General features: G+C 32.0%; 2 protein-coding genes across 4 annotated transcripts; one reads left to right on the top strand and one right to left on the bottom strand.

Annotated features, from left to right (window-relative positions):
- Positions 1-874: 874 nt before the first annotated feature.
- LOC132752979 (uncharacterized) lies at positions 875-23455 on the top strand. 3 transcript variants are annotated; one of them, XM_060743394.1, is made up of 4 exons: positions 875-1064; positions 13470-13525; positions 17562-17755; positions 21015-23455. In XM_060743394.1, exons 1-4 carry the CDS (start codon positions 1042-1044, stop codon positions 21186-21188), a joined length of 447 nt encoding a protein of 148 aa, XP_060599377.1. In that variant the 5' UTR covers positions 875-1041; the 3' UTR covers positions 21189-23455. The 3 variants fall into 3 exon arrangements, with proteins under 3 accessions (XP_060599377.1, XP_060599376.1, XP_060599375.1); XM_060743393.1 differs by having other exon boundaries at positions 13467-13525; XM_060743392.1 differs by lacking the exon at positions 875-1064 and adding an exon at positions 9602-9657 and having other exon boundaries at positions 13467-13525.
- LOC132752978 (kelch-like protein 3) lies at positions 9775-12977 on the bottom strand. Its single transcript, XM_060743391.1, has one exon. The coding sequence runs from the start codon at positions 12878-12880 to the stop codon at positions 10031-10033; it is 2850 nt and encodes a 949-aa protein (XP_060599374.1). The 5' UTR covers positions 12881-12977; the 3' UTR covers positions 9775-10030.
- Positions 23456-24455: the final 1000 nt, after the last annotated feature.

Raw genomic sequence — 24455 nt, 5'->3', positions numbered from 1 at the left:
AAATGACGATGAGATGTTGATGTAACTAGAACATTATATGGTATGTAATGGAAATCACTGCATGAAACCCTGTAAATACAAAACGTAATGATTGTGACTCTTTATGTAATTTTTATTTTGACAATAATGCAGAAATTCATTACACTCTAACTAACTGATATACATGTATACAAAATGAAACTTTTCTCATCTTGGTCCTAAAACTCTTAAATTAACTCGATCCTTACTAGACAAACCTTAGCTTCCCAGTTGTTAAATTCCTGACTCGATCCACACTAGGTAAACTATCCGATCCTCACGTGAACCGTGTTATACCACCTATAAAACCTCATTAGATACATCATTTCATCATCACTCCATCCAAAGATCCTCACTCCTTTAATAATAATATATCTCACACCCTGAACTATTTGATATTCACTCTTACTACCTGAACTGTCCATTACCCACACTCCTTAAATTACCCGACCACCCTCACTTCCTTAACGATCCGATCATCACTCCATGGACTATTCTATCCGACACTCACACTCTGAACTATCAGATCTTCACTGCCTGAACTATCCGGCCTACACGCCCTGAACTATCCGGCCTACACGCCCTGAGCTATCCGGCCTACACGCCCTGAACTATCCGGTGCGTGTATCACTTCCAGAACTATACAATCCTCATTATGATCACCCGAAAAACATCCGACTTACAATTGTTAAATAATCGTGTTTTTTTTTCTTTATGATAAAGGCCATGATACATCTACCGTCGTTATTATTTAATGGATAATAATGCTACAAAACATACGTAATTAGTTCTACATATAGTTACAGGAACCACAGAATGTCATTACCGTTGCCTTTCTCGGAATTGTCAGATTGTTCTATCTTTTTCCGTTACACAGTGGCAGAGATTGACAAACTGGGCTGTGTTATAATTATATATTAGATTGGTATCACCATAAATAGGAGATAAAATAAAAAATAAATCATATAAATATATATATATAATTATATCAAAGGATTACATACACTATTTTAAAAGGATAAAATGCCTGTCGGAGGTGAGAAAAGGTAAAGTGGTTTATGAGCATGATTTATTTCCGCTTAGATTATTAGTTCTATGTTTTTCCACATGCACATTTTGATTTGTGATTATTATATAATGTACTTAAGGTTATTTAGCATTCTAGGGAAAAAAAATTTTTTTCTTCATATAAATATTAGAAAAAATCTTAAACATGCATTATTATGAGTGATTTATTTCGATGCTTGGTTTATTTTAAAGTAAAAAAAAAACATTTTTAATAAACAGAACAGAACAAACATGAGAATGATAGATCTACACATTCATATACCATCTGAATCGTCAGTTTCGTGTATTTCCTTTTTTAAATTTAATTTTCGTTAAATTAAGGAATGCTGTCAATCGTTTTTTTTTTATTTGTGACTGTCTTCATCAACCACTGTAGTTGACAGTCGATTAAAACCAAAGAAAAGCAAAATAATGAATTTATCATATCACTCAATTTTTGAAAATTATTTTGATTCATTTCTTTAAACAGACATATACTTGATTTATATCATTATTTACATTTTCCAGCGCATGTCATATAAGAGCATTAATACATATCTAATAATGTTATTTAAAAACTATTTTTGTTGAATTTAATTGCAAAACAATCGTCACAAAATTAAAAAGAAAACGTGAAAATAATGATGATGAAGTCACAAGTTGTAAAGTTAATTTCATCAGTAATTTATTTTGTCTACACACAAAAAAAACTAGTAAAAGGTGAATGTTTTATGATACTGAAATGATTGTTTTGGAAAAAAAGTAAAAGAATGAAAAGTAAAAAAAAGAAAAAGAAAAAATATTGATTCCTGCTTAAAACAGCGCTCTTCGATGGTAAATTTAATCTGCCACACCCAAGATAATTGCAAAACAAAATGCGTTCATGACACCTGAGGAAAATAGATATTTATACAAAGGGGAGAAAATTAAATTCTACAAACTCATCAAATAATCCATTATGAATAATAAATTGTTCAATATTTGATCATCTGAAGATAACTGTTGATATATCTAAAGTGAATTTGTCTTTATTCCATAAATAATTAATATGTTGATAGTATCATATATGATAACAAACAAGAAGATATAGAGGATATTTGTTTAGTTCAGTGTAAGATCGGAATATATTTCACAGAGTGAGCACCAAAAGGTATATTTCACGAGTGGCGCAGCCACAAGTGAAATATAAATTTTTGGTGTTCACAAGGTGAAATATATTTCGATCTTACATTAAACTAAACAAATTTTCTTTTTATTTTATGCAAAGAAACGTTTAAAAAGACATTTTAACCCAGTACTAAAATGAAAAGGGCGCCTAATAATAAAACAACGTGACGTCATTTACGACGTCACGTCATTAAGTTGGTTTCCAGTACTGTGAACGCTTGTATTTCACTGAATCAAAGTAACGGGCTCAAATATTCAAATATTCAATTTGATAATTTCACTGTTTAAAACAGTGAAATTATCAGTTTTTATTTCACTGATATATTTCTACATAAACCACCGAAAAGCATGTAATAAAATAATATTATTATGGAGGCTGTTGGTCATTGTGAGATACAACTTTTGATTACGATCATTTTAATATTTAGGTTATGATAAATTTGTTCTAAAACAATCAGTTTTATATATTTGTTCATACTTAATCACTAACTCACTATCAACAATGCTTTTTCTTCAAGAAATAGTTTATAAGTATATGCAAATAATACATTTCTATTGTTTTTATCCGTATTTGAAAAAAAAACTTCTGGAAACTGTGTCCATTGTAGACCATTTCACTTTAATGTAGTTAATCTTTGCTCTGTCAACAACAACAACATAAACGTTTATTCGTGACAGACAGAAAATAAAGTTTTACACAACGTCCTGGTAATTAACATTGCGACAGTGATGAAACATCTGCATGTGTTTTTGTGAAGAAGGCAAGCTATCCGTTATTTAAACATAGAATATCAACCGGTATGTATGTTAAGTAAGATTTTTTTTTTGTCATGGCAGTTAATTGACTTTTGAACTGTTTTCGCTCTCGCCTAAAAATAACGAAATGATATTCAATATATATTTATTAATGTGATGAAAAATCAAGAAGGACTCTTCAGCCAAAGTTTAAAATATTTCTCTTTTTGTTGAAAGCAATTTAATTATTCGTAAACTATTCTGTTGAGATGTAACCCATTCAAGCGACACGGGAAAATGCATAAATAGATGTACTGTGTAGCTCTATTATCTGAACTGTTCAATAAAAATGATCTGCAATTTTGAGTAATAGGCCAAAGTTTGTATCAAACAAATTAAAGTTGCATTTTCGTGCATTTTTGTTGAAATCACACATAAAGACACACAGACATACACATTGCGCGTAATTTTCTGGAATGGCTGACTAATGTAAACAACAATTAATCAATGTAAAACAAAATATACAATACAATACAATACAATACAATACAATACACGATACAATTTATACTTTACATAATTGTTTACATGAGTGGATTAGTAAGATCAATTTAGCATGAGAAAAACGTGAAAATCGTGAGTGACTCTCAAATGAAAGTGAACTTTTTCAACTCATGTGTTAATCTGTTCATTTCTTTATTTATTAACTTAATTCCATATTTATATAAACCCACGTGTACACATCCACAAGTCGCACGAGATCTTCAAAACACCCATCTACTGACCTTTTCTGTGCCACACTTGTGAATGTGTACTACGTAAATTGTTGTATAAACGCCCCTTTGTTGATAATAATAATAATACCTTTTCCACAATTTATATTCATACCATAATCTGCATGCAAACTGCCATGTGTATACATATTCGATATTTGTCTAAGTAAATAAATCATGTTGCTCTCATGTATATGTACTGTAGAACCTGATTATAAATAAAAGTATATGTCTGTCTGTCTGTCTGTCAATATAAAAATTTGTAAACACCGATAAATCGATAACTAAATGTAAGTGAATGGAATAGCCAATCGGTAAGTCATAATGATTTACAACCAAGTATGTAAAAGCTCTTTAACGAATAGCAAAGTGTAATTTGTAATAGTTATAGTATATGAAACGTGTAAGTTGCGAGGATATAACACTGACTGGGCGACATCTCGGACTGTTTCTGCAAAAAATTCGTCTCGGCCTTACTGCCTCGCCATTTTTTTGGAAGCAGAAACACCCCTTGATGCCGCCCCAGCCAGTGTTATATCCTCGTAACTAACTCCTTTTATATACTATAACTATTACAATCATGTTTTTTAGAATTATTCTAAAACACTTTGCGATTTGTTTTAAGATATTATATGAATTTGTGTTTAAGTTATTCTTTGAAAAGTACTGTATTTGGTCTTGAGTAAAGTCATTAACTTCATTTAAATATATGGAGAACATTCAAGTTTTTTCTATTAATACAGGATTTGTTTTCATCGAGTGGTATGAAAATACTTCAAGAGTGCGAGATACCACGAAGTGAAAATAAATCCTGTATTTATAGAGAAAAAACTTGAATTTTCTGTTCATCATATACATTTTTTTCTATTTTTTGAGATGACAATTTGAAAGGCTTTTCCCTTAAAGTTTGTGTATTGGCTGAAGTAAGAGGAAAGACGTCCAACAAGACACCAGTGAAAATAGAGAAAAATACATTTTACTGCACTGAAAAATATATATATTTTTACACTGAAAATACGGAAAATGAAAATAGGTATTTTATTTCAACAATATTTCTCAATAGTTCATTTAAAAGTATATAACAAAAATGTTTATTAATTTCGGGAAATATATATTGACTGGTATCCGGATATTAGAATGTACTGTTTAAATTAGCTTCCGGTGCGTTTCATATGGTTTATCGGACATTTTCAAAACTTTTATTATTATGTACTAAGGTATTATGGATTAAATAAAATGCGTTGCAGTGAAACAGATTTCTCGTATTTTCACTTGTATCTTGTTGGACTACTTTCTCTTAAATCCCACCAATACACAAATCAAAGGAGAAATCGGTAAAAGGAGAGAAAAATGATTGTTTATTTTCTTAAGCCTCGATGCAAATAAATCCCATATTTATGAAAAAAAAACAACTCATTTGTTTCATTGCTAAGTTGAGTTGACTACATATTTCAAAAGATTGACTTGACCAAACAGTTGATAGTAAAAAGACTGCCCACTGTTTTTGTAAATTGAACGTTGCATAGATCTAATTCCGATGGATATTTACAGAAATTTTCTTGGACCACGTGACTTCTTTGTCGTTTATGCTAAGTAAATGATTAAATTGACAGGAATTATGGCAAAACGTAGATTTAATTAGAATATCACCTGTTCATGCACTATATAAAATCCATATCACCCACAATATGCCACTCACGGTGGGCATACGTATTATTATTATTTTGTATGATTCCGTAAATTGTAGGGTTATATTGAATGAAACTGTTGAGTTTATAGTCTGACCTATTTTCGTAAACTTAAAACGTCACCCTTAAGATTTTTCAGGATTTTTCTCTAAAGTGTTTACTTTTCTTGTAAAAGCGAAGTTTGATTTCTCTATGTTTATTGTTCGTAGCCATTGCCAAAGTAGTCTTCATAAGACATGTAAGAAAGCATGTGTCATGTTTCTAAAATGTACATGAGTTTCTCGGGGTCGTTCATGATTATTTGGCAAAGCTGGATCTACAAAATTAACATTTTAGTACTTTATGGCATTTTTTTTTACAATTTAGCTATCATTAATTCACATTGTTCACATTGTTCACTAAATAATAATACCGCAATGATGTCTACTGGTATAAACTTAGCCCCGTTAACCCTTAGAAAATGCTATATTTTTTTTCCAAAAACTTTCTATCTTTTGTTTTTTTTCACAGTTTAAAAAAGCAACTCATTTGCCATATACATATTATTTAAACTATCTGTTGTATATTTTGCTATGTTTTCAAATGGTATATAAATTTAGTGAATATGTATTTTGTATGGAAGTCAAAATACTACTTTGTTTACATTTTGCTACCTTTACGACACGTCACTATATGTTCAGTGCTACTTTTTTCAAGAATTGAATATCTAACATGCTCTTAATCCTTTATTAAAACATTAACAATTGTTAACATGTTTGGCATTTCGAAATACTTTCAAAAATATGGATTTCTAAAGCATAATGTGCCTTTAAACATTTGTTCGCAAACTTAGAACATCTGACGTCATCTTTACGTCTGTTTCCCGCGCTTTAATAAAAACTGTTGAAATAAAGACTTTTAAGTTATTATTCAAAGTCAATAATAATATGAACTTTTTGTCAAAGTGAAAACATATCATCAGTTTTATTTCTTCATAGGATTAGTATTTCCTAAAAAAAAGAAAAAAAGAACAACTCAAAATCAAATCAACGCTAAACTTTAGAAAAATAATGACGAAAACATAAGGTCAAATACGGTGGCATAGAGGTGACATTTGCAGTTTTATTTTATCTCGTGGTCACGACTTATTATCTTGAGGCCTCAAGATATTATCTCGTTGCCACGACTTATTATATCGTGGCCACGACTTATTATCTTGTGGCCTCAAGATATTATCTCGTGGCCACGAGTTATTATCTTGTGGCCACGACTTATTATCTCGTGGCCTCAAGATATTATCTCGTGGCCACGACTTATTATCTCGTGGCCACGAGTTATTATCTTGTGGCCTCAAGATGTTATCTCGTGGCCACGACTTATTATCTCGTGGCCACGAGTTATTATCTTGTGGCCACGACTTATTATATTGAGGCCACGACTTATTTTCTCGTGGCCACGAGTTATTATCTTGTGGCCACGACTTATTTTAGCCAATGAAAATGGTCGTTTCATCTTGAACAAAATTTAATATCACACTGGCAATAGCAGTCACAGGAGGGGCGTGTCAATCACCACCATATATTTACTTAAGTTCACGCATTTTCCCAGAGACGTGCTGAATTTCAGTAAGGCTTATCAGCTAGTATATCACTATTAACTGTATTGACCACATTAACACGTCCACTGAGTAGAGTCTTGTCATCACTAATTGGCCCTCTGTATTCTTATCTTATGGTCCTAACGTTTAAGGATCAAGTTTCTATAGATGCAGTTTTTCATAAAATACACTCACTTTTATAAGTGGTCATCACCAGTAGGAAGTTAGCAGTAGCATTGAGCAGTAGCAGTAACAAAATTATAAAACATGAAGTTGGCAGTAGCAGTAGCACAGAAGTAGCAGTGACAAAATTATAAAACGTGAAATTGGCAGTAGCAAAAGCACAGCATAAGCAGTACCAATCAAAGAGGAGATCTTAAAAGAATTGACATATGTCTTTGAAACTTGTATACTAGTATGTCAGTTTTTATAATAAAAAAAAGAAAAAGGTTCAGATAACCCGTCAAAGTTAGTCATTTATCATTGTGACATTGTAGTATATCTTCAATAATAACTATCTAGATACAAGTCTTTAAAGGGATTCGAATCCACAGGGAAAAGGGGCAAGTTATTTCCATGAACGACCTTAAAAGTATACATAAACCGCATATATTTCTTAATCTAATCTCAATTAAATTAGATATACCGTGCTCATCCTTGAAAATTAAAATCACAGATTTTTTTTTAAATCTATGGTATTCTAACTTAATGCGTCTAACTTGAATAAAGAAATCAATAAACTATGTACAGGAAGCTGCGTTCCCTATAACAGGTCAGGTAATCTTTACTTAAAAAACTGACAATATATATATTCATGGTGAACACCTATACTGTGTAGAATTTTAAACATAACATATCTACTATCTTTGAAGTCAAAACATGTTCATTTTATGTTTACATGTACAAAGGGACAGTGTAACAATTATCAATATTTTCTAATATTAAATTTAAGCAAAGTATATCTTTAAAGAAGAATGAAAGAAACACCTGACCATACAAAAAAAGAAGAAGAATAATCATAAAACGTTCCCTTTCTTCACCGCCGCAGCGCTTGACCCGCCGCTCTTGTGAAAGCTGTGGCCAGTGTGATATAAGGTCTTATTGATATTAACTTTTGTTCAAGATGAAACGACCATTTTCATTGGGTGAAATTAATCGTGGCCACAAGATAATAACTCGTGGCCTCAATATAATAAGTCGTGGCCACAAGATAATAACTCGTGGCCACGAGATAACATCTTGAGGCCACAAGATAATAACTCGTGGCCACGAGATAATAAGTCGTGGCCACGATATAATATCTTGAGGCCACAAGATAATAAGTCGTGGCCACGAGATAATAAGTCGTGGCCACGAGATAATATCTTGAGGCCTCAAGATAATAAGTCGTGGCCACGAGATAAAATAAAACTGCAAATGTCACCTCTATGCCACCGTAGTCAAACGCTAGTAGTAGTAGCGGTAGTTTGCACTAAATGTCCATGAACATGCTCAATAACATTTTCAATTTTGCCTTTTTGGGCGTTCTTTAAGGTTACCATTGTTTACTATTTTAGTACATAGAGGATATTGAATGAGTGTAAGTTCAATACTGAATTTATTGCACAAGTTATTCAACAAGTGCAATAAATTCAGTAATGAACTTACACGATTTTAATATTCTATTTATCACATACCCAAAATAAACACTGTTTAAAGTGAAATAAGAGTCATTTTCATTGACGCGCCAATAGTTTAACGCTAACATTTAGCGCGTCTTTACACTATGTTTGTATAACGCTAATGACGTCACGTCAAAATATATGCACGGCCGTGCAATACCATATTTACGGAGTCGCAAAATCGGCACGGGTGTGTGATAAGTATATTAATAATATTCCTCTGCTTGCTTTTGCGACTCTGTAAAATTTTAATATGATATGAAAAGGCCGTATATTTTTACGTTACCTCATTTGCGTTATACAAACATAGCGAAAGACGCTCTAAATGTTGGCGTTATATTATAAGCGTGTCAATGAAAAAGTAATTCTTTTTTACTGCAGGCTCGCATAATATAATTTTATTCAAATCGTTCAATAAATTCAGTATTGAACCTACAGCCATTCGATATCTATTTATTTCACTCCTTATAAGATGTGACAAATGAGCTTTGCAACACATGATGTTCTAAAAGAAAAGATTATTGGAACCGATCATATAAATTTAGCCTCGTTTAAATTTCTCCGAGTTCAAAAAATACAGACTTGTTCTAATCCGTCTAACATTGTTTTCATTTTCTGAGTTCAAAATCCATATTGTACTCAAAGTAAAACAAAATCTGTTAAACGATTGTTGCTTTTCATACATTATTGAGTACAATACTGATAGTATATCGTCCAATATAGGTTCGGCAGCAGTGTTCTTGTCCAATATAATTCAGTATTGTACTCAACGATGTGTATTATCCTTATAGTTCTATCCATGGCTGATATGTTTTAAAGGATTTATCGTGCCCACTTGTATATTCCCAACAAAGTATATGGGAATTATCCCATATTATTCTTTTATCATTCATTGTATGTACATATGGGAGTTATGGTACAAACATAGAAACTTGTAGATCGAATTGTACTATGAATGAAGTATATGCTCACCTATATGTTTCTTCCCGGCGGTAAGTTTAAACTAATTTTATATACATACATACATTGTTAGATGCATTCTGCACACGATGCAGACATTCTGTAATTTCACTTGTTTTTGTACGGGTGAATTAAGAAAGATTCTTACAGTTTGTTAGATTATTTATTTATATATTATTACATAAACCATATATCTTAATAGATTGAGCTTTATTAACGTTCAGGCATTCAAGTCTGTTTAAATGATTATTTGATGACTTCTCCAAATAGATTGTTTTTTGTTGCTTTTTTCGTTGATAAAATTCACATTATTTTCCGAAAGTTACTCATTAAGTTAACCACTATTATAAAATGTTTTGGCAATTGTTATGACTAAATTTGATAAACAGTTATACATCATTCATGTTAATTTGATAATACGCAGCCACATATACCGTAAGCTTGTGTTAACAACGGTGCAACCCCAGTCAGGTGTTTGTCAGTCTCAACATCGATACATTCTACATTTGAGAGAGCGTGCCCCATTGCAGCAGAACTCTGACCTCCTAGGATAAAAAGTTTGTTGTCAAGGGTGACAGTGACGGCGTCGTGACGGGGTACGTGTAATGTCTTGTATCCAATCCAAGTGTCAGCTTCGTCACTGTACCGGAATATAGAATCAAGGCTTAACGGCTCTCCATCGCGTATCACAAATCCGCCAACTAAATACAGCTTTCCGGCAATCTCCACCATCGATGAGCCACACAATGCAACCGGAAGTGGATATCTAAATGTCCAGGATCGCGTTCTTGGGTTATAAACTTCCATGGTGTTCAAGGCTAGTTTTTCATCCATGTCCATCATACCGCCGGCTACAAATAGACGTCCGCGATGAGCAGCAGCAGCCGGACTGACACGTGCCTCGTGCATACCTTCAGCAAATTTCCATGTATTACTCATCTGGTTGTATACTTCAACCGTATTACAGCTCATACCGATGCTATCTTCGCCTCCGATCACATAAATAATTCTATTTAATACGACAGCCGCATGTCGATATCGCGCCGTTCTTAACGAAGCAACTTTATCCCATTGGTCATTCGTAACATCATACCTGTAACAATCTTTTATCGGCACGGGACATTGTTCTTTCGTCGTCTGACCGCCCATCATGTATAGATATGGATCCAGCAAAACTATGCCACTGTAAAGCACGGACATTGGAATACGGGACCTTAGGCGCCATGAGTTTAGTTCAGGATCTAATTGTTGGATGCAGTTGTTTACACAGTCCATTCTTGAATTATTTTCATATGCACTAGCGCCACCTGCAATCAATATTACGGGAGGTACTGGTGGTGGTGGAAGATCAGACTCTGATTCAGACTTGATTGAGGATAATTCCGTTAAGTTCCCGGTGTTTTTCTGGTGTTCAGGAAATTTCCCTCCCTGTGTTGAAAGGTATGTGAAAGCGGTAGAGGGTATGCGACCTACTTCGTGGTCGGAATCTTTCTTAGGTATTCTGTCATGGAAAGTAGATTTCTTTGCGTTTGATGAAGAACCTGAATGATTTGTTGTGCGTGTGTTGTTCCTTTGCTCCATAAGTAGGTCTTCAAGTCTTTTCTTTTTCTTTGCTTTATTTGTGCTAGTCTGATCAGAAAATTTACTTGTCGGCTCAAAGAAGTCTATGATATGTGCCAAATCATTCGACACTTTTTTGTTACTTACAGCAGCACCCTTTGACACTTTTTTGTTACTTACAACAGCACCCCCCTTTGAAAACTTTTCAGTCAGTGTTTTCACACATGGGCTTCCCTGCATTTCTTTTGTCATTGTAGAACTACTGTTGTTTAATGTACTTTCCATACTTGAATCTTCTCTTGTAGTCTGACTGTGTGCAGCGGGCTCTGACGTGGAACGTTTTGAACGGCGAATTATGTCCGGATCATTATCCGAACCACAGTCTTGTCCGAACTTAGCTGGTTGAACGCTATGTACCTCGTATTCCATTGACGTAGCCGTACAAGATAAATCTGCAGCCGTTTCTGAGGACTCGGCATCATGCTGAGTTTGGGCTGTGCTAATACTTATACCTGTGTTCTTCTGTACATTATCATGCAGCAAACCGCTTTGAGAAACTACAGTTGATCGACTTGGAGTGCTTCCCTCATCAAACAAAGCATGATGTCTGAATGCATTGTAGAGCAGTTCTTTACATTCTGGAATTTCAAAAATGAAGTTCACTGATTCTACCTGTGAGACAATATCTGAAGGAGCGATGTGAGCAAACCTGATAAGACTTATCAACGGGATGGCGTATTTGATGCGGTCAGTACGTTTGTAGTCAATCCACTGTGCACATGCGCGGAATATTTGTAGTTCGTTTGGTTTTGTTAAAATATCTGACGATATAATGTCATAGATATAATTGAACTCACTTTCAAGAAATGATGACGTTGTTATTAGAGCTGAGAAATGCTCATGAACATATTTGTCAATTGTAGACATAACACTTTTAAGTCCAAACCTTTGTGCGGCTTTTCTGTTTCTCACAGCATTGTTCAAGTTTATTTTCATTAAAAAATTTATACACAGATCTAAAAGCTTTCGAGCGCCCAGATTTTGACTGATTTCCAACACTTCTTCAATATTTGCGGATGTTAGTTTCAATTTAAATGTATAGAAGAAATCCAGCACTTCATTCATTACCTCTGCGCTAACATTTGGTATGTCATACTGATATCTCGTCTGCCTTTGTGCTTCAAACTGTTCACAACTTGCGGCCAATACTAAACGATGAACATGAAACTGAGTACCGCCTGCGTGTATAATCACATCACACAGTTTTCCATTTTTCCACAACTTGTAAATATTAGTTGATAAACTACTTGTTGATGATCTCGTACTTATATCTGATTGATCTAATGTTATGGAATTATTCGTTACATTGGGTTGCACCAAATTATTTTGTGACAAAGATTTTCTTCTGACATCCGCTTCATTGATGTAAGGCTTTGGTTGAACCACAAACGCCCTGTTTTCACTGTGTCGCCGAAAATGCTTCTTTTGTTCTTTTACATCGCTGATTTCTGGACAACTTCTCCTGTTTGTAGAATTTGGTGCCGAATTTGTAATTAAGCGTCTAGTTTTTGGTGTACCGCCGACTGATTTGGACTTCGAGATATCTTTTGTTGGAATTTCTTCAAAAGCGATTTGTTCTCGCCTAGTTCTTGTTTTTCTCGGAGTTCCCGGCGTTCTTGATCTTCTTCCACTCATGGTTATTGTATTATAATTTACATTATTTGATCTTTTTGCGGTAACATCTACTTTGCAGCCATTTTGTTTAACGTTAAAAAACTTCCGGTTTATTGATGACGTAATTTAAACATTTGTGACGTTTACGTACAAACATTCATTTTGGCGCCCGGTGAACGCTTTTATACAACAACAACAACAACAATGACAATAATAAAATGACGATGATGATAATAATAATAATAATAATAATAATAATAATACTGTACATAATAGTAATAATAATGATGATGATGATGATGATGATGATGATTGCTTATTAATATTATACTGTATGCTATAGGATATTAATAATGATAAAAAATAATGATAAAAGCGCTATAGAACTTGTGTTATCATATGTGTAATTCCGGCGTTATAAAATAGATATCACTTGAGCTTAATTATTTTACAAAATGTTAGTTGAGTTTCCAAGTAATTTACCTGTTGTTGTACATTTCAATTACATTGTAGAAGTGTTAAGTATTCGCATGTATGTACATGTGCATGCAGTTTGTGCAAATTCACAAATACATCTTTTTATCATTTTGTTTTATATTATTTTTAGCAGTAACTTTGATGATATAAACAAGATTGAGAAAGCGGAGGATGGAGAAGACTGGAAAGGTAAAATTCATTAGATAATTTATTCATATTCCCCTTACAATGAGATTTCTAGACCTGTCATGTTAAAAAACCTATTTTTCGAGATTAATGTCTCACTTGATAAAGGTCTAGACTAATATATTGCGTACAAAATTTCAGATCATTCGCTCACTCCGTTTATCCAGAAATTCTCGTTGTGGAAAACGACCTAAAATTAAAAAGCGTTGCAACGCTTTTCACTCAAATCTAGCTAAGAATAGCACAAAAATACGATTATAATTTATTTCTGAGTGTATTTCTTAGTTATCTTTTGCCATTATTTCTGTTTAAAGTGCCCAAGTTAACCTATGTAAGAAATTCAAATATTATGCTTTACGCTTTTGGATCTCATTTGAATTCCTTTAAATTAGATAATTTGTTTATTGAATTTTATTGTTTTGTTTCGTTTTGTATTGTGTTTTCTCACACACTAGTGCCGATTTTGCGACTCCGTAAAAATGGGATTGCACGGCCGTGCATATATTTTGACGTGACGTCATTAGCGTAATACAAACATTGTGTAAAGACGCGCTAAATGTTAGCGTTATACTAATAATAGTATTGGCGCGTCAATGAAAAATGACTCGTTTTTCACTTTAAACGGTCTTTATTTTAGGTATGTGATAAACAGAATATTAAATTCGTGTAAGTTCATGGACTTAACGCGGTCTCGATCTTACAAAACGTTTTGAAATTATAAAACCGTAGTTTACCCTATTTCGCTCTAACGGTCAGTGTAACTATTTCATAGAGACAAATTAAATTTAATCACATCTTACTGCGAACATCTCACGAAATTTACCGAACATTTATCGAATGTTGATACATTGTGTGTATTTTGACTTGATAGTTGTGACAAGATTATATAGAGGATATTTGTTTAGTTCAGTGTAAGATCGGAATATATTTCACCGAGTGAGCACCAAAAGGTATATTTCACGAGTGGCGCAGCCACGAGTGAAATATGAACTTTTGGTGTTCACAAGGTGAAATATATTTCGATCTTACACTAAACTAAACAAATTTTCTTTTTATTTCATGCAAAGAAACGTTTTAAAAAGACATTAAACCTAATACTGAATGAAAAGCGCGCCAAATAATAATACAACGTGACGTCATTTACGACGTCACGTCATTAAGTTGGTACCCAGTACTGTGCACGCTGGTATTTCACTGAAACAACGTAAGGGGCTTAAATTCAAAACAGTGAAATTATCAAAGTGGTAATTTCACTGTTTCAAACAGTGAAATTACCAGTTTTATTTCACTGATATATTTCTATAAACCACCGAAAAGCATGTAATAAAAGTCTTAAAATATTGTAAGCAGCCGACAAATTATTCTGCATTGTTACATGCTTTTCGGTGGTTTATAGAAATATATCAGTGAAATAAAAAAACTGATAATTTCAGTTTCAAACAATGAAATTATCAATTTGATAATTTCACTCCCGTTACGTTGTTTCAGTGAAATACCAGCGTACACAGTACTGGAAACCAACCTAATGACGTTTAATTATTATCTGGCGCGCTTTTCATTTAGTATTAGGTTAAAATGTCTTTTTTTAAACGTTTCTTATGCATATAATAAAAAGAAAATTCGTTTAGTTCAGTGTAAGATCGGAATATATTTCACCTCGTGAACACCAAAAGTTCACATTTCACTCGTGCCTGCGCCACTCGTGAAATATACCTTTTGATGCTCACTCTGTGAAATATATTCCACAGACGCTTGGGGGTCAGATCCTGCCCCCAACGTGATACGCCCCTGTAAACACTCTACCAAAACTATTTTAATATTTAAACACGAATGGTACATCTATTGCAACGATAAAAATGGTTTTCAAACAATTTTTACATATATGAAAAAATACCGTATACCATCAAGTCTCAATAAAGTACTGATTTGATATTGACGTGACGTCACTTGCGTTTTTTTTTACAAACATTATATAGTTTTAAAGCGCGCAAATTTTAGCGCGCGTCAATGAAAAAGTAATTCATTTTTACTGTATATAAACAATTCTATTTTGGTAGAGTGTTTACAGGGGCGTATCACGTTGGGGGGCAGGATCTGACCCCCAAGCGTCTGTGAACTAAACAAATATCCTGTATTTATTATATACCCGTGCCGCGTTTACGTCTCTATAAAAATGGCTTGTCACGGCCGTGCATTTGATATTGACGTGACGTCACTTGCGTTTTTTTTACAAACATTATATAGTTTTAAAGCGGGTATAAATTTTAGCGCGCGTCAATGAAAAAGTAATTCATTTTTACTGTATATAAACAATTCTATTTTGGATAATGTTATAATTAGTATATTATATTTGTGTTGCGTCAAATACTAAATTTATTGAACTGTAGAGGCTCGCATATTATAATTTTATTCAATTCGTGCAATAAATTCAGTATTTCGCATAATATAATTTGATTCAGCTTGTTCAATAAATTCATTCAATATCCTCTGTTAAAAGTCAGAACATTCTAAGCAGACGGCATATTATTTATTGTTTCATGAATACACTATTGTCTAGGTATCAAATCAAATCATGACAGTACTAGAATAGTTACCTTCTTTTTTTTTTTACAATCAATTATTCTCTATGCATCGAATCTTTACTCTTGCCATTTTCTAAGAAGGCGTTTTTTGTTAACTGATATTTGACATGATGATATTCTGGCCTTTGAAAAAAATAATTACTACTAATATCTAAAGCAAATATAAGAAACAATATGTGTTTCAGAAATTGTAGTTTTATTAATTAATTAATTAATTAATTAATTAATTAATTAATTAATTAATTAATTAATTAATTTTCTTTGCTTTGCTTTTTTGCCTAAAGTGAGATTTTTCCATTTTTGATAACATTACCTCTGGTTTAACATTGTCTTCAGACATTGACTTGATCTTTTGAAGTTGAATTTAACATTATGTTTCTTTCGTTTAGGTAGATTTTGTTCAGTTTTGAATCTGAAATAGACTTCGCTTTTATGATCTCTTCTATGTGGTATCATTTGTAAAAGAATGATTTTCTTTCGCTGCAGTATCATCTAAACAAAAAGCATTACAATTAGTCCACGGGGAACCCTGATATCAATACGTTGAAATATAAAAATGTTAGATCTATCAAATAGCCACTCCAGGGGAATCTATATGTTATGGAGGTTAATCGAGAAATCTTTTATTATATGTAATATGTTGTATTACGTTGTCTAGAAATCATTAATGTTCTCCAGGAACGCTGACAGGAACGCTGACATACAATTGTTACGTAGTTTGAAGAACTAGTATCATAAAAGACCCGGATAATTGGTTTCATTATTTATATAACCATTGGATAACATTTATGAAAATTTTCAATATCGTAAATAGATTTATAAAACCCCACATGAGCACAGTGCTATGACCTCCGACCATTCCGCAGTCTATAAGCTTAAAACTGTCAAGTAAAAATTCTTTTTGCATTGTTCGGGGGTTCAAACCACTGTCAGTGTACGACATATGTTTATAGCGAGTTCCTTAACTATAAAATATATTAACATTTAAACGACCGAATTTTGTTACTGCACGCATATGTAACGTGAAAAATAAGGAACTAATAACTTACAGCTCATATTCAATATGAATTTGTATGTTTTTCTGTAAACCGTTATTAACGAATATGTTAATTAGGTCAAGTCAGTGTCTGATTAGAACCGGTCTCTATAATTACTTTTTTATTGTGACTATCGGACAAACCTCATGTCCAGAAAGTGAAATTATAACAAATACTGCTTAATTTACGGTCCACCAGCCAAAATACCAATATTTAAAGGACATATGCATCATATATGTGAGATCATTATATGAAATAATAAACATTAACTTGACAATGATGATACATGTATAGCCTAATAACATGCTATTGGATTGCCTTCACTTGAAGTATACAGCAGACAAATCTGTCATGTTGATACACGATGTATATTTATCGATGTATAAGGTTCAGCTTGACATTAAACATTGTTTATTACAGTTGGGTACTCGAACTCTGGTTACCAGAATGAGAAACCACCCCTGGCATCAACATCGAGTGCGAATCCTAGCGAGCAAAGTAGTGAACATAGTGATCAACCACCGCCGTATGAGGAATCTGCTATAGTACCAGCTGTTAGTGAGAAAGATAACGAGATCGAGGTGATTGAAGATGACGAGAAAATACTAAATATGGTACGTAGATCTATATGTAAATATTGAAGGTAGACCTATATGTAAATATGGTACGTAGATATATATGTAAATATTGTAGGTAGATCTATATATGTAAATATTGTAGGTAGATCTATATGTAAATTTTGTAGGTAGATCTATATGTAAATGTTGTAGGTAGATCTATATGTAAAAATTGTAGGTAGACCTATATGTAAATATGGTAGGTAGATCTATATGTAAATATTGTAGGTAGACCTATATGTAAATATTGTAGGTAGATCTATATGTAAATATTGTAGGTAGATCTAGATGTAAATATTGTAGGTAGATCTACATGTAAATATGGTAAGTAGATCTATATGTAAATATTGTGGGTAGACCTATATTTAAATATTGTAGGTAGACCTATATGTAAATATTGTAGGTAGACCTATATGTAAATATGTACGTAGATATGTATGTAAATATGTAGATAGATCTATATGTAAATATGGTAGGTAGATCTATATGTAAATATTGTAGGTAGATCTATATGTAAATATGGTAAATATGTGTAAATATGGTAGATCTATATGTAAATATGGTACGTAGATATATGTGTAAATATGGTACGTAGATCTATTATGTAAATATATGTGGTACGTAGATCTATATGTAATATGGTACGTGATCTATAAATATGTACGTAATATGGTGAATAGATCTATATATGTAAAATATTGTAGGTAAATATGGTACGTAGATATATGTGTAAATATGGTACGTAGATATTTATGTAAATATGGTACGTAGATTTATGTGTAAATATTGTAGGTAGATCTATATGTAAATATGGTACGTAGATCTAAATATAAATATGATACGTAGATCTATATGTAAATATGGTACGTAGATCTATATGTAAATATGGTAGGTAGATCTATATGTAAATATGTAGGTAGATCTATATGTAAATATGGTAAGTAGATCTATATTGTAAATATGGTAGGTAGATCTATATGTAAATATGGTAGGTAGATCTATATGTAATATAGGTAGGTAGATCTATATGTAAATATGGTAGGTAGATCTATATGTAAATATGGTACGTAGATCTATATGTAAATATGATACGTAGAGATATATGTAAAATATGGTACGTAGATCTATATGTAAATATGGTACGCAGATTTATAGAAATATTGTAGGTAGATCTTTATGTAAATATGGTACGTAGATCTATATGTAAATATGGTAGGTTGATCTATATGTAATATGGTAGGTAGATCTACATGTAAATATGGTAGGTAGATCTATATGTAAATATGGTACGTAGATCTATATGTAAATATGGTAGGTAGATCTATATGTAAATATGGTAGGTAGATCTATATGTAAATATGGTAAGTAGATCTATATGTAAATATGGTAGGTAGATCTATATGTAAATATGGTAGGTAGATCTATATGTAAATATGGTAGGTAGATCTATATGTAAATAGGTGGTAGGTAGAGATCTATATGTAAATATGGAAGGTAGATCTATATGTAAATATGTACGTAGATCTATATGTAAAAATGTACGTAGATCTATATGTAAATATGGTAGGTAGATCTATATGTAAATATGGTACGTAGATCTATATGTAAATATGATACGTAGATCTATATGTAAATATGGTACGTAGATCTATATGTAAATATGGTACGCAGATTTATATGTAAATATGGTAGGTAGATCTTTATGTAAATATGGTACGTAGATCTATATGTAAATATTGTAGGTAGATCTATATGTAAATATGGTAGGTAGATCTACATGTAAATATGGTAAGTAGATCTATATGTAAATATTGTGGGTAGACCTATATGTAAAAATGATACGTAGATCTATATGTAAATATGGTACGTAGATCTATATGTAAATATGGTACGTAGATCTATATGTAAATATGGTACGTAGATCTATGTGTAAATATTGTACGTAGATCTATATGTAAATATGGTAGGGAGATCTATATGTTAATATGATACGTAGATCTATATGTTAATATGGTACGTAGATCTATATGTAAATATGATACGTACATCTATATGTAAATATGGTACGTAGATCTATATGTAAATATGATACGTAGATATATATGTAAATCTGATACGTAGATCTATATGTAAATATGGTACGTAGATATGGTACGTAGATCTATGTGTAAATATGGTACGTAGATCTATATGTAAATATGGTAGGGAGATCTATATGGTAATATGATACGTAGATCTATATGTTAATATGGTACGTAGATCTATATGTAAATATGATACGTACATCTATATGTAAATATGGTACGTAGATCTATATGTAAATATGATACGTAGATCTATATGTAAATCTGATACGTAGATCTATATGTAAATATGGTACGTAGATCTATATGTAAATATGATACGTAGATCTATATGTATGGTACGTAGATCTATATGTAAATATGGTAGGTAGATCTATATGTAAATATGGTAGGTAGATCTATATGTAAATATGGTAGGTAGATCTATATGTAAATTTAGTACGTAGATCTATATGTAAATATGGTAGGTAGATCTATATGTAAATATGGTAGGTAAACCTATATGTAAATATGGTACGTAGATCTATATGTAAATATGGTACGTAGATCTATATGTAAATATGGTAGATAGATCTATATTTAAATGCGGTACGTAGATCTATATGTAAATATGGTACGTAGATTTATATGTATCTCTAACTTACAATCAGGTTTGAAAAATAAAATACCGGTATATAGTTTTATATATAAACTTTGAAAAAATGCTCTGTAGTTCGTTATTATGTCAACAGATTATGTTAAGAATGGCGGCGTGGCCGCGTTGGTTGAAATCCCGTCAAGTGCATGTGAGCAAATGACTTTACACTCATTGCTTAGTACTGGTTGGTTCAAGGAACGGATTCGAGAGTGTTTTATTAAGCTTACAGTTTCCAACACAGCCAAACTAAAATAAAGTACATGTAGTATAAACTAATGATGCCATTTTTTATGTGTATGTCCTAAAATCATTACTGTAGAAACATTGGCATTTGTTATGCTCAGAATTGTTTCATACACGAGTTAAGGTATTTTATTGTTAAAATGCATTTATATTGAACCACTTGTACCATTATGATGAAAATAATGCATAAAATGATCTCTGAATCGTGGTATTATATAATCATAAAAAGCTAAAACGTTGTTCATAAAAACCCGTATTTTATGTCATATTATTTTTTCCTTTCCCCTGTCAGCTCCGTGAAATTGTAAGGAAATGCACGCTTGCCAATCCAATGAAAAGACCGACGGCAAAAGAAGTCTTGAAAATGATAGAAGAAGTTGCACCGTCGGAACTACTTTCGGAAAAGTTCAACATTTCCGACGACGAGGACGACATTGAGGATAGCGCAGAAAAGAAACTTAAATAGTTTTGATTACTTTGTTTTCTTTCCGTTACTATTTTAGCTTTTAAGTTATGAATATATAATTTCTTCAATTATTTGTGTCCCTTAATTGTTTTATTTGCCTATAGTTTGTCCAGCTTTATTTTATCATGTCATGTTTTCTACAGGTTTTGTAATTCTCACACATTTTCGTCATTTAACGTGTCTAATATATGATTGATTTAAACATATTTTATTGGCAAAAGAAAAAGAAAAAAGACAGATGTACACACAAGTAAAGATTGTTACACTATATACAATGGTATAACATATTTGGCATATATCTAATATATAAATGAGTATGTAATGACTTTCTCCTTTACAGTCTCCAAAGACACGTACGCTTGTTTAGTTTTAATTAAACTCTCTTTGTAAAGCGATGAGGAAAGACATGTTTTCATGAATAACCGAAGTGCCTTAAATTTGGAACATAAGGTAGGGAGGGGAGGGGTGTGGGCGAGAAACTTACATGTCAATTCGTTGTCACCGATGAACGTAAAACGAAAGCCTGATATTTTGTAGACGATCATAACGCTTTAAGTTGATCTAGATATTTATTATCCGACATCCAGACTATGAAATGCTAATTAAGCGGTGTATATACCTTGTCAAACCTATTTTAGTATCGTTTGGTGTTGTGATTATTGTTTTGAAATATACGTTTATGTTTTCTATGAGACATCTAATGAAATAATAGTTTATCACGTGATGCCTGAACGTAATAATTTCACCAGTTTTTGTGCTAGTTACTCAATGAAATACAATTTTTGATACTCCATGGCACTGCAGGCAGTAACATACATGTAGTCTTTCAGGCAATATCTTTAAATATGTAAACAAAATGTGTAGAACTAATTAGCTTAATTTGTTTTTGTTGCAGCATGTAATGGGATAGGATTAGTAAGTTTATTTTGGCGAATTAAAAGAGCTTTGAAGTCCTAGAGAGAAACCAATATTACCAAGTGTAGTTGTTATGTATAAATACGAGGTTAATTTGGTATTAATTGGTATCATTAGAATACCATTAGTTCATCAAGTTTCATATTCCCTAATGGACTATATAATGAATTATTGAAATTATCACAAAGAAAATGTCACACAGAACATAGTTTCCACTTTTTTTTATCATATTTGCTGCTGCTTTGTTGCTTGGTTCGACCACCTTTATACACATTTAATTTTTTTATTCCTATGTTGTACAACGTGTTCCTTGCTTTAAGATTAAATACAGTAATCAGCTTTGATGATAAATTGAAGAATGGTCACTGAAACGAAATAGAAAAGTTACCTAAACCTAATATTTTTAGTATAGTTACATGTTCGATGCATTTTTCGGTTGAACAAACTAAAACTGGAATCGTGAAATTGTGTCCTTGTAATTAAGATTATTTCTTAATCAACCTCCAAATATGTCTATAGTAATCATAGATTATGAAATCTTTGTAATATGAATAAAACATTAAATGAACAAGAAAAATGTATTAAAGTTATTGTGTGTCGATTAGGAGGAAAGTGTGAAACTGTAAAGTCCATTGATGTTTAATTATTATGTCGTGTTTAATTTATATAATCAAGTATGCTCACGGTATTTTACTTCAACATTTTTCTTTTCAAAGAAATTGAATTACTAATTAAAATAATTTTGTCTTCAACTATAAATGCTCTATATAGTTTTTACATGTAAAGCTTTTCTAGCATAACTTTTTGTCTAATTCAACAACTGTAGACGAGATTTCAATTATTTGTTTTCATGGTTTATTTTGATCAGTTCTTTTTCATCATTTTCTTGTATACTGTATATATAACAGTTATAAAGACTTTATTTGGTTTTACCATCTGTTAATTATACATATCAATTTCCTCACTGACTGGAATGTCACAATTACCTACATGTACATGTTCCTGTTACTAATTGAAATTATAAGAATATCTTTAAAAGTAAAATTTAATAAGTTGACGTTTATTTTCCATTAATTTCAATTATAAGAGGTCTACGTTTGTGAGTACATTTTGTTATAAATTGTGTAATAAACAACATTAAGTGCCTTCTAACAAAACTGACATCCGTGCTTTAATCACTTTCCACATTGAATAAGAACAGGTACAGCTGTATTTTATTTAGTAAAAGCAAAATTATGATGTTATCATGTAATCATCTTTATGTTTCTTTATTTGTTCAAATTTCTTTTCATTTATTTATCAATGTTATCTCTTAAAAGTTAATTAGTTATAAAGATAAAAATTAAACAAAATGTTTTGTTGTCATTACTCTGTTATATTAACTTACATCCGGAATTATTCTCGTGGAAAAATTCTGCAAATTTCGATTATTACTGTGTATTAGTTTGAACACGAGTAATATTTTATCGCAATCATGATATAAGCTCTCAAGTCTGCTTCCTAGAATTAACCAGTACCGGTATCAGACGGGTAAATATGGTTGCCAGTAAGGAAGGTTCAAATCCCAGATCACGGCGTTGAGAGGCATTTACATAAACCACTAGTTCATAGCTTCTCATAAAAGATCATAGAAGCTCGTGTATGAGGATCAAGAGTATATAGCTCAAATAATTCAAATTAATTATATGTATATGTAATCCAAGTTCGTGTTTGTATGAAGAGAAGTTGGGCAGATGAGTTATAGTCGGTTACAACATTAATGTTGGAAACACTTACAGATCGCTGTTTAAAATGACACATGGACAAACATGTGTTAACAATACTGGTTATTTAGTTATAGTAAGCGTTTAGTAGATATCACCTGTCAAATGACACAAATCACATGATTGAATCGTGATATTATACGGTACCTCAGAGCATCATTATGATACAAAGCCAACAAAATGATATGTGACAAGCAAAATGACATCCTTTAAAAAACTGACATTCATATACCACTTGGTCATTAATTTAAAGAATGTTGATATAAGAAATACAATCTGGAATGGTGGCGTGGACGACTGGTTAACTCGTTGGACTTGTAAATCTAAGGATTCAAACCCCGTTGTTTCCGTGAGCAGGAGACTTTACACTAATTGGTTAGTACTGGTTTGTTCCAGGAACGGATTCGAGAGTGTTTCAATAAGCTTATAGTTTCCAACACAACCGAACTAAAATAACTTGGTATAAATGGATTCAAGAGTAATAAAAGAATGATCAAATTCAATGAATCCAATTAGACGAATAACAGTAATAGATACATATTGGTCTAGATCACATCATATTGTCATTGATATGCCCTGAGCAAAAAGT

This window comes from Ruditapes philippinarum, unplaced genomic scaffold (assembly GCF_026571515.1).
Source record: "Ruditapes philippinarum isolate M1 unplaced genomic scaffold, ASM2657151v2 ctg476_1_1_1_1, whole genome shotgun sequence".
Taxonomy (NCBI): domain Eukaryota; kingdom Metazoa; phylum Mollusca; class Bivalvia; order Venerida; family Veneridae; genus Ruditapes; species Ruditapes philippinarum.
The sequence above is the reverse complement of the archived record's forward strand: the minus strand, read 5'-3'. Positions and strand labels throughout refer to the sequence as shown.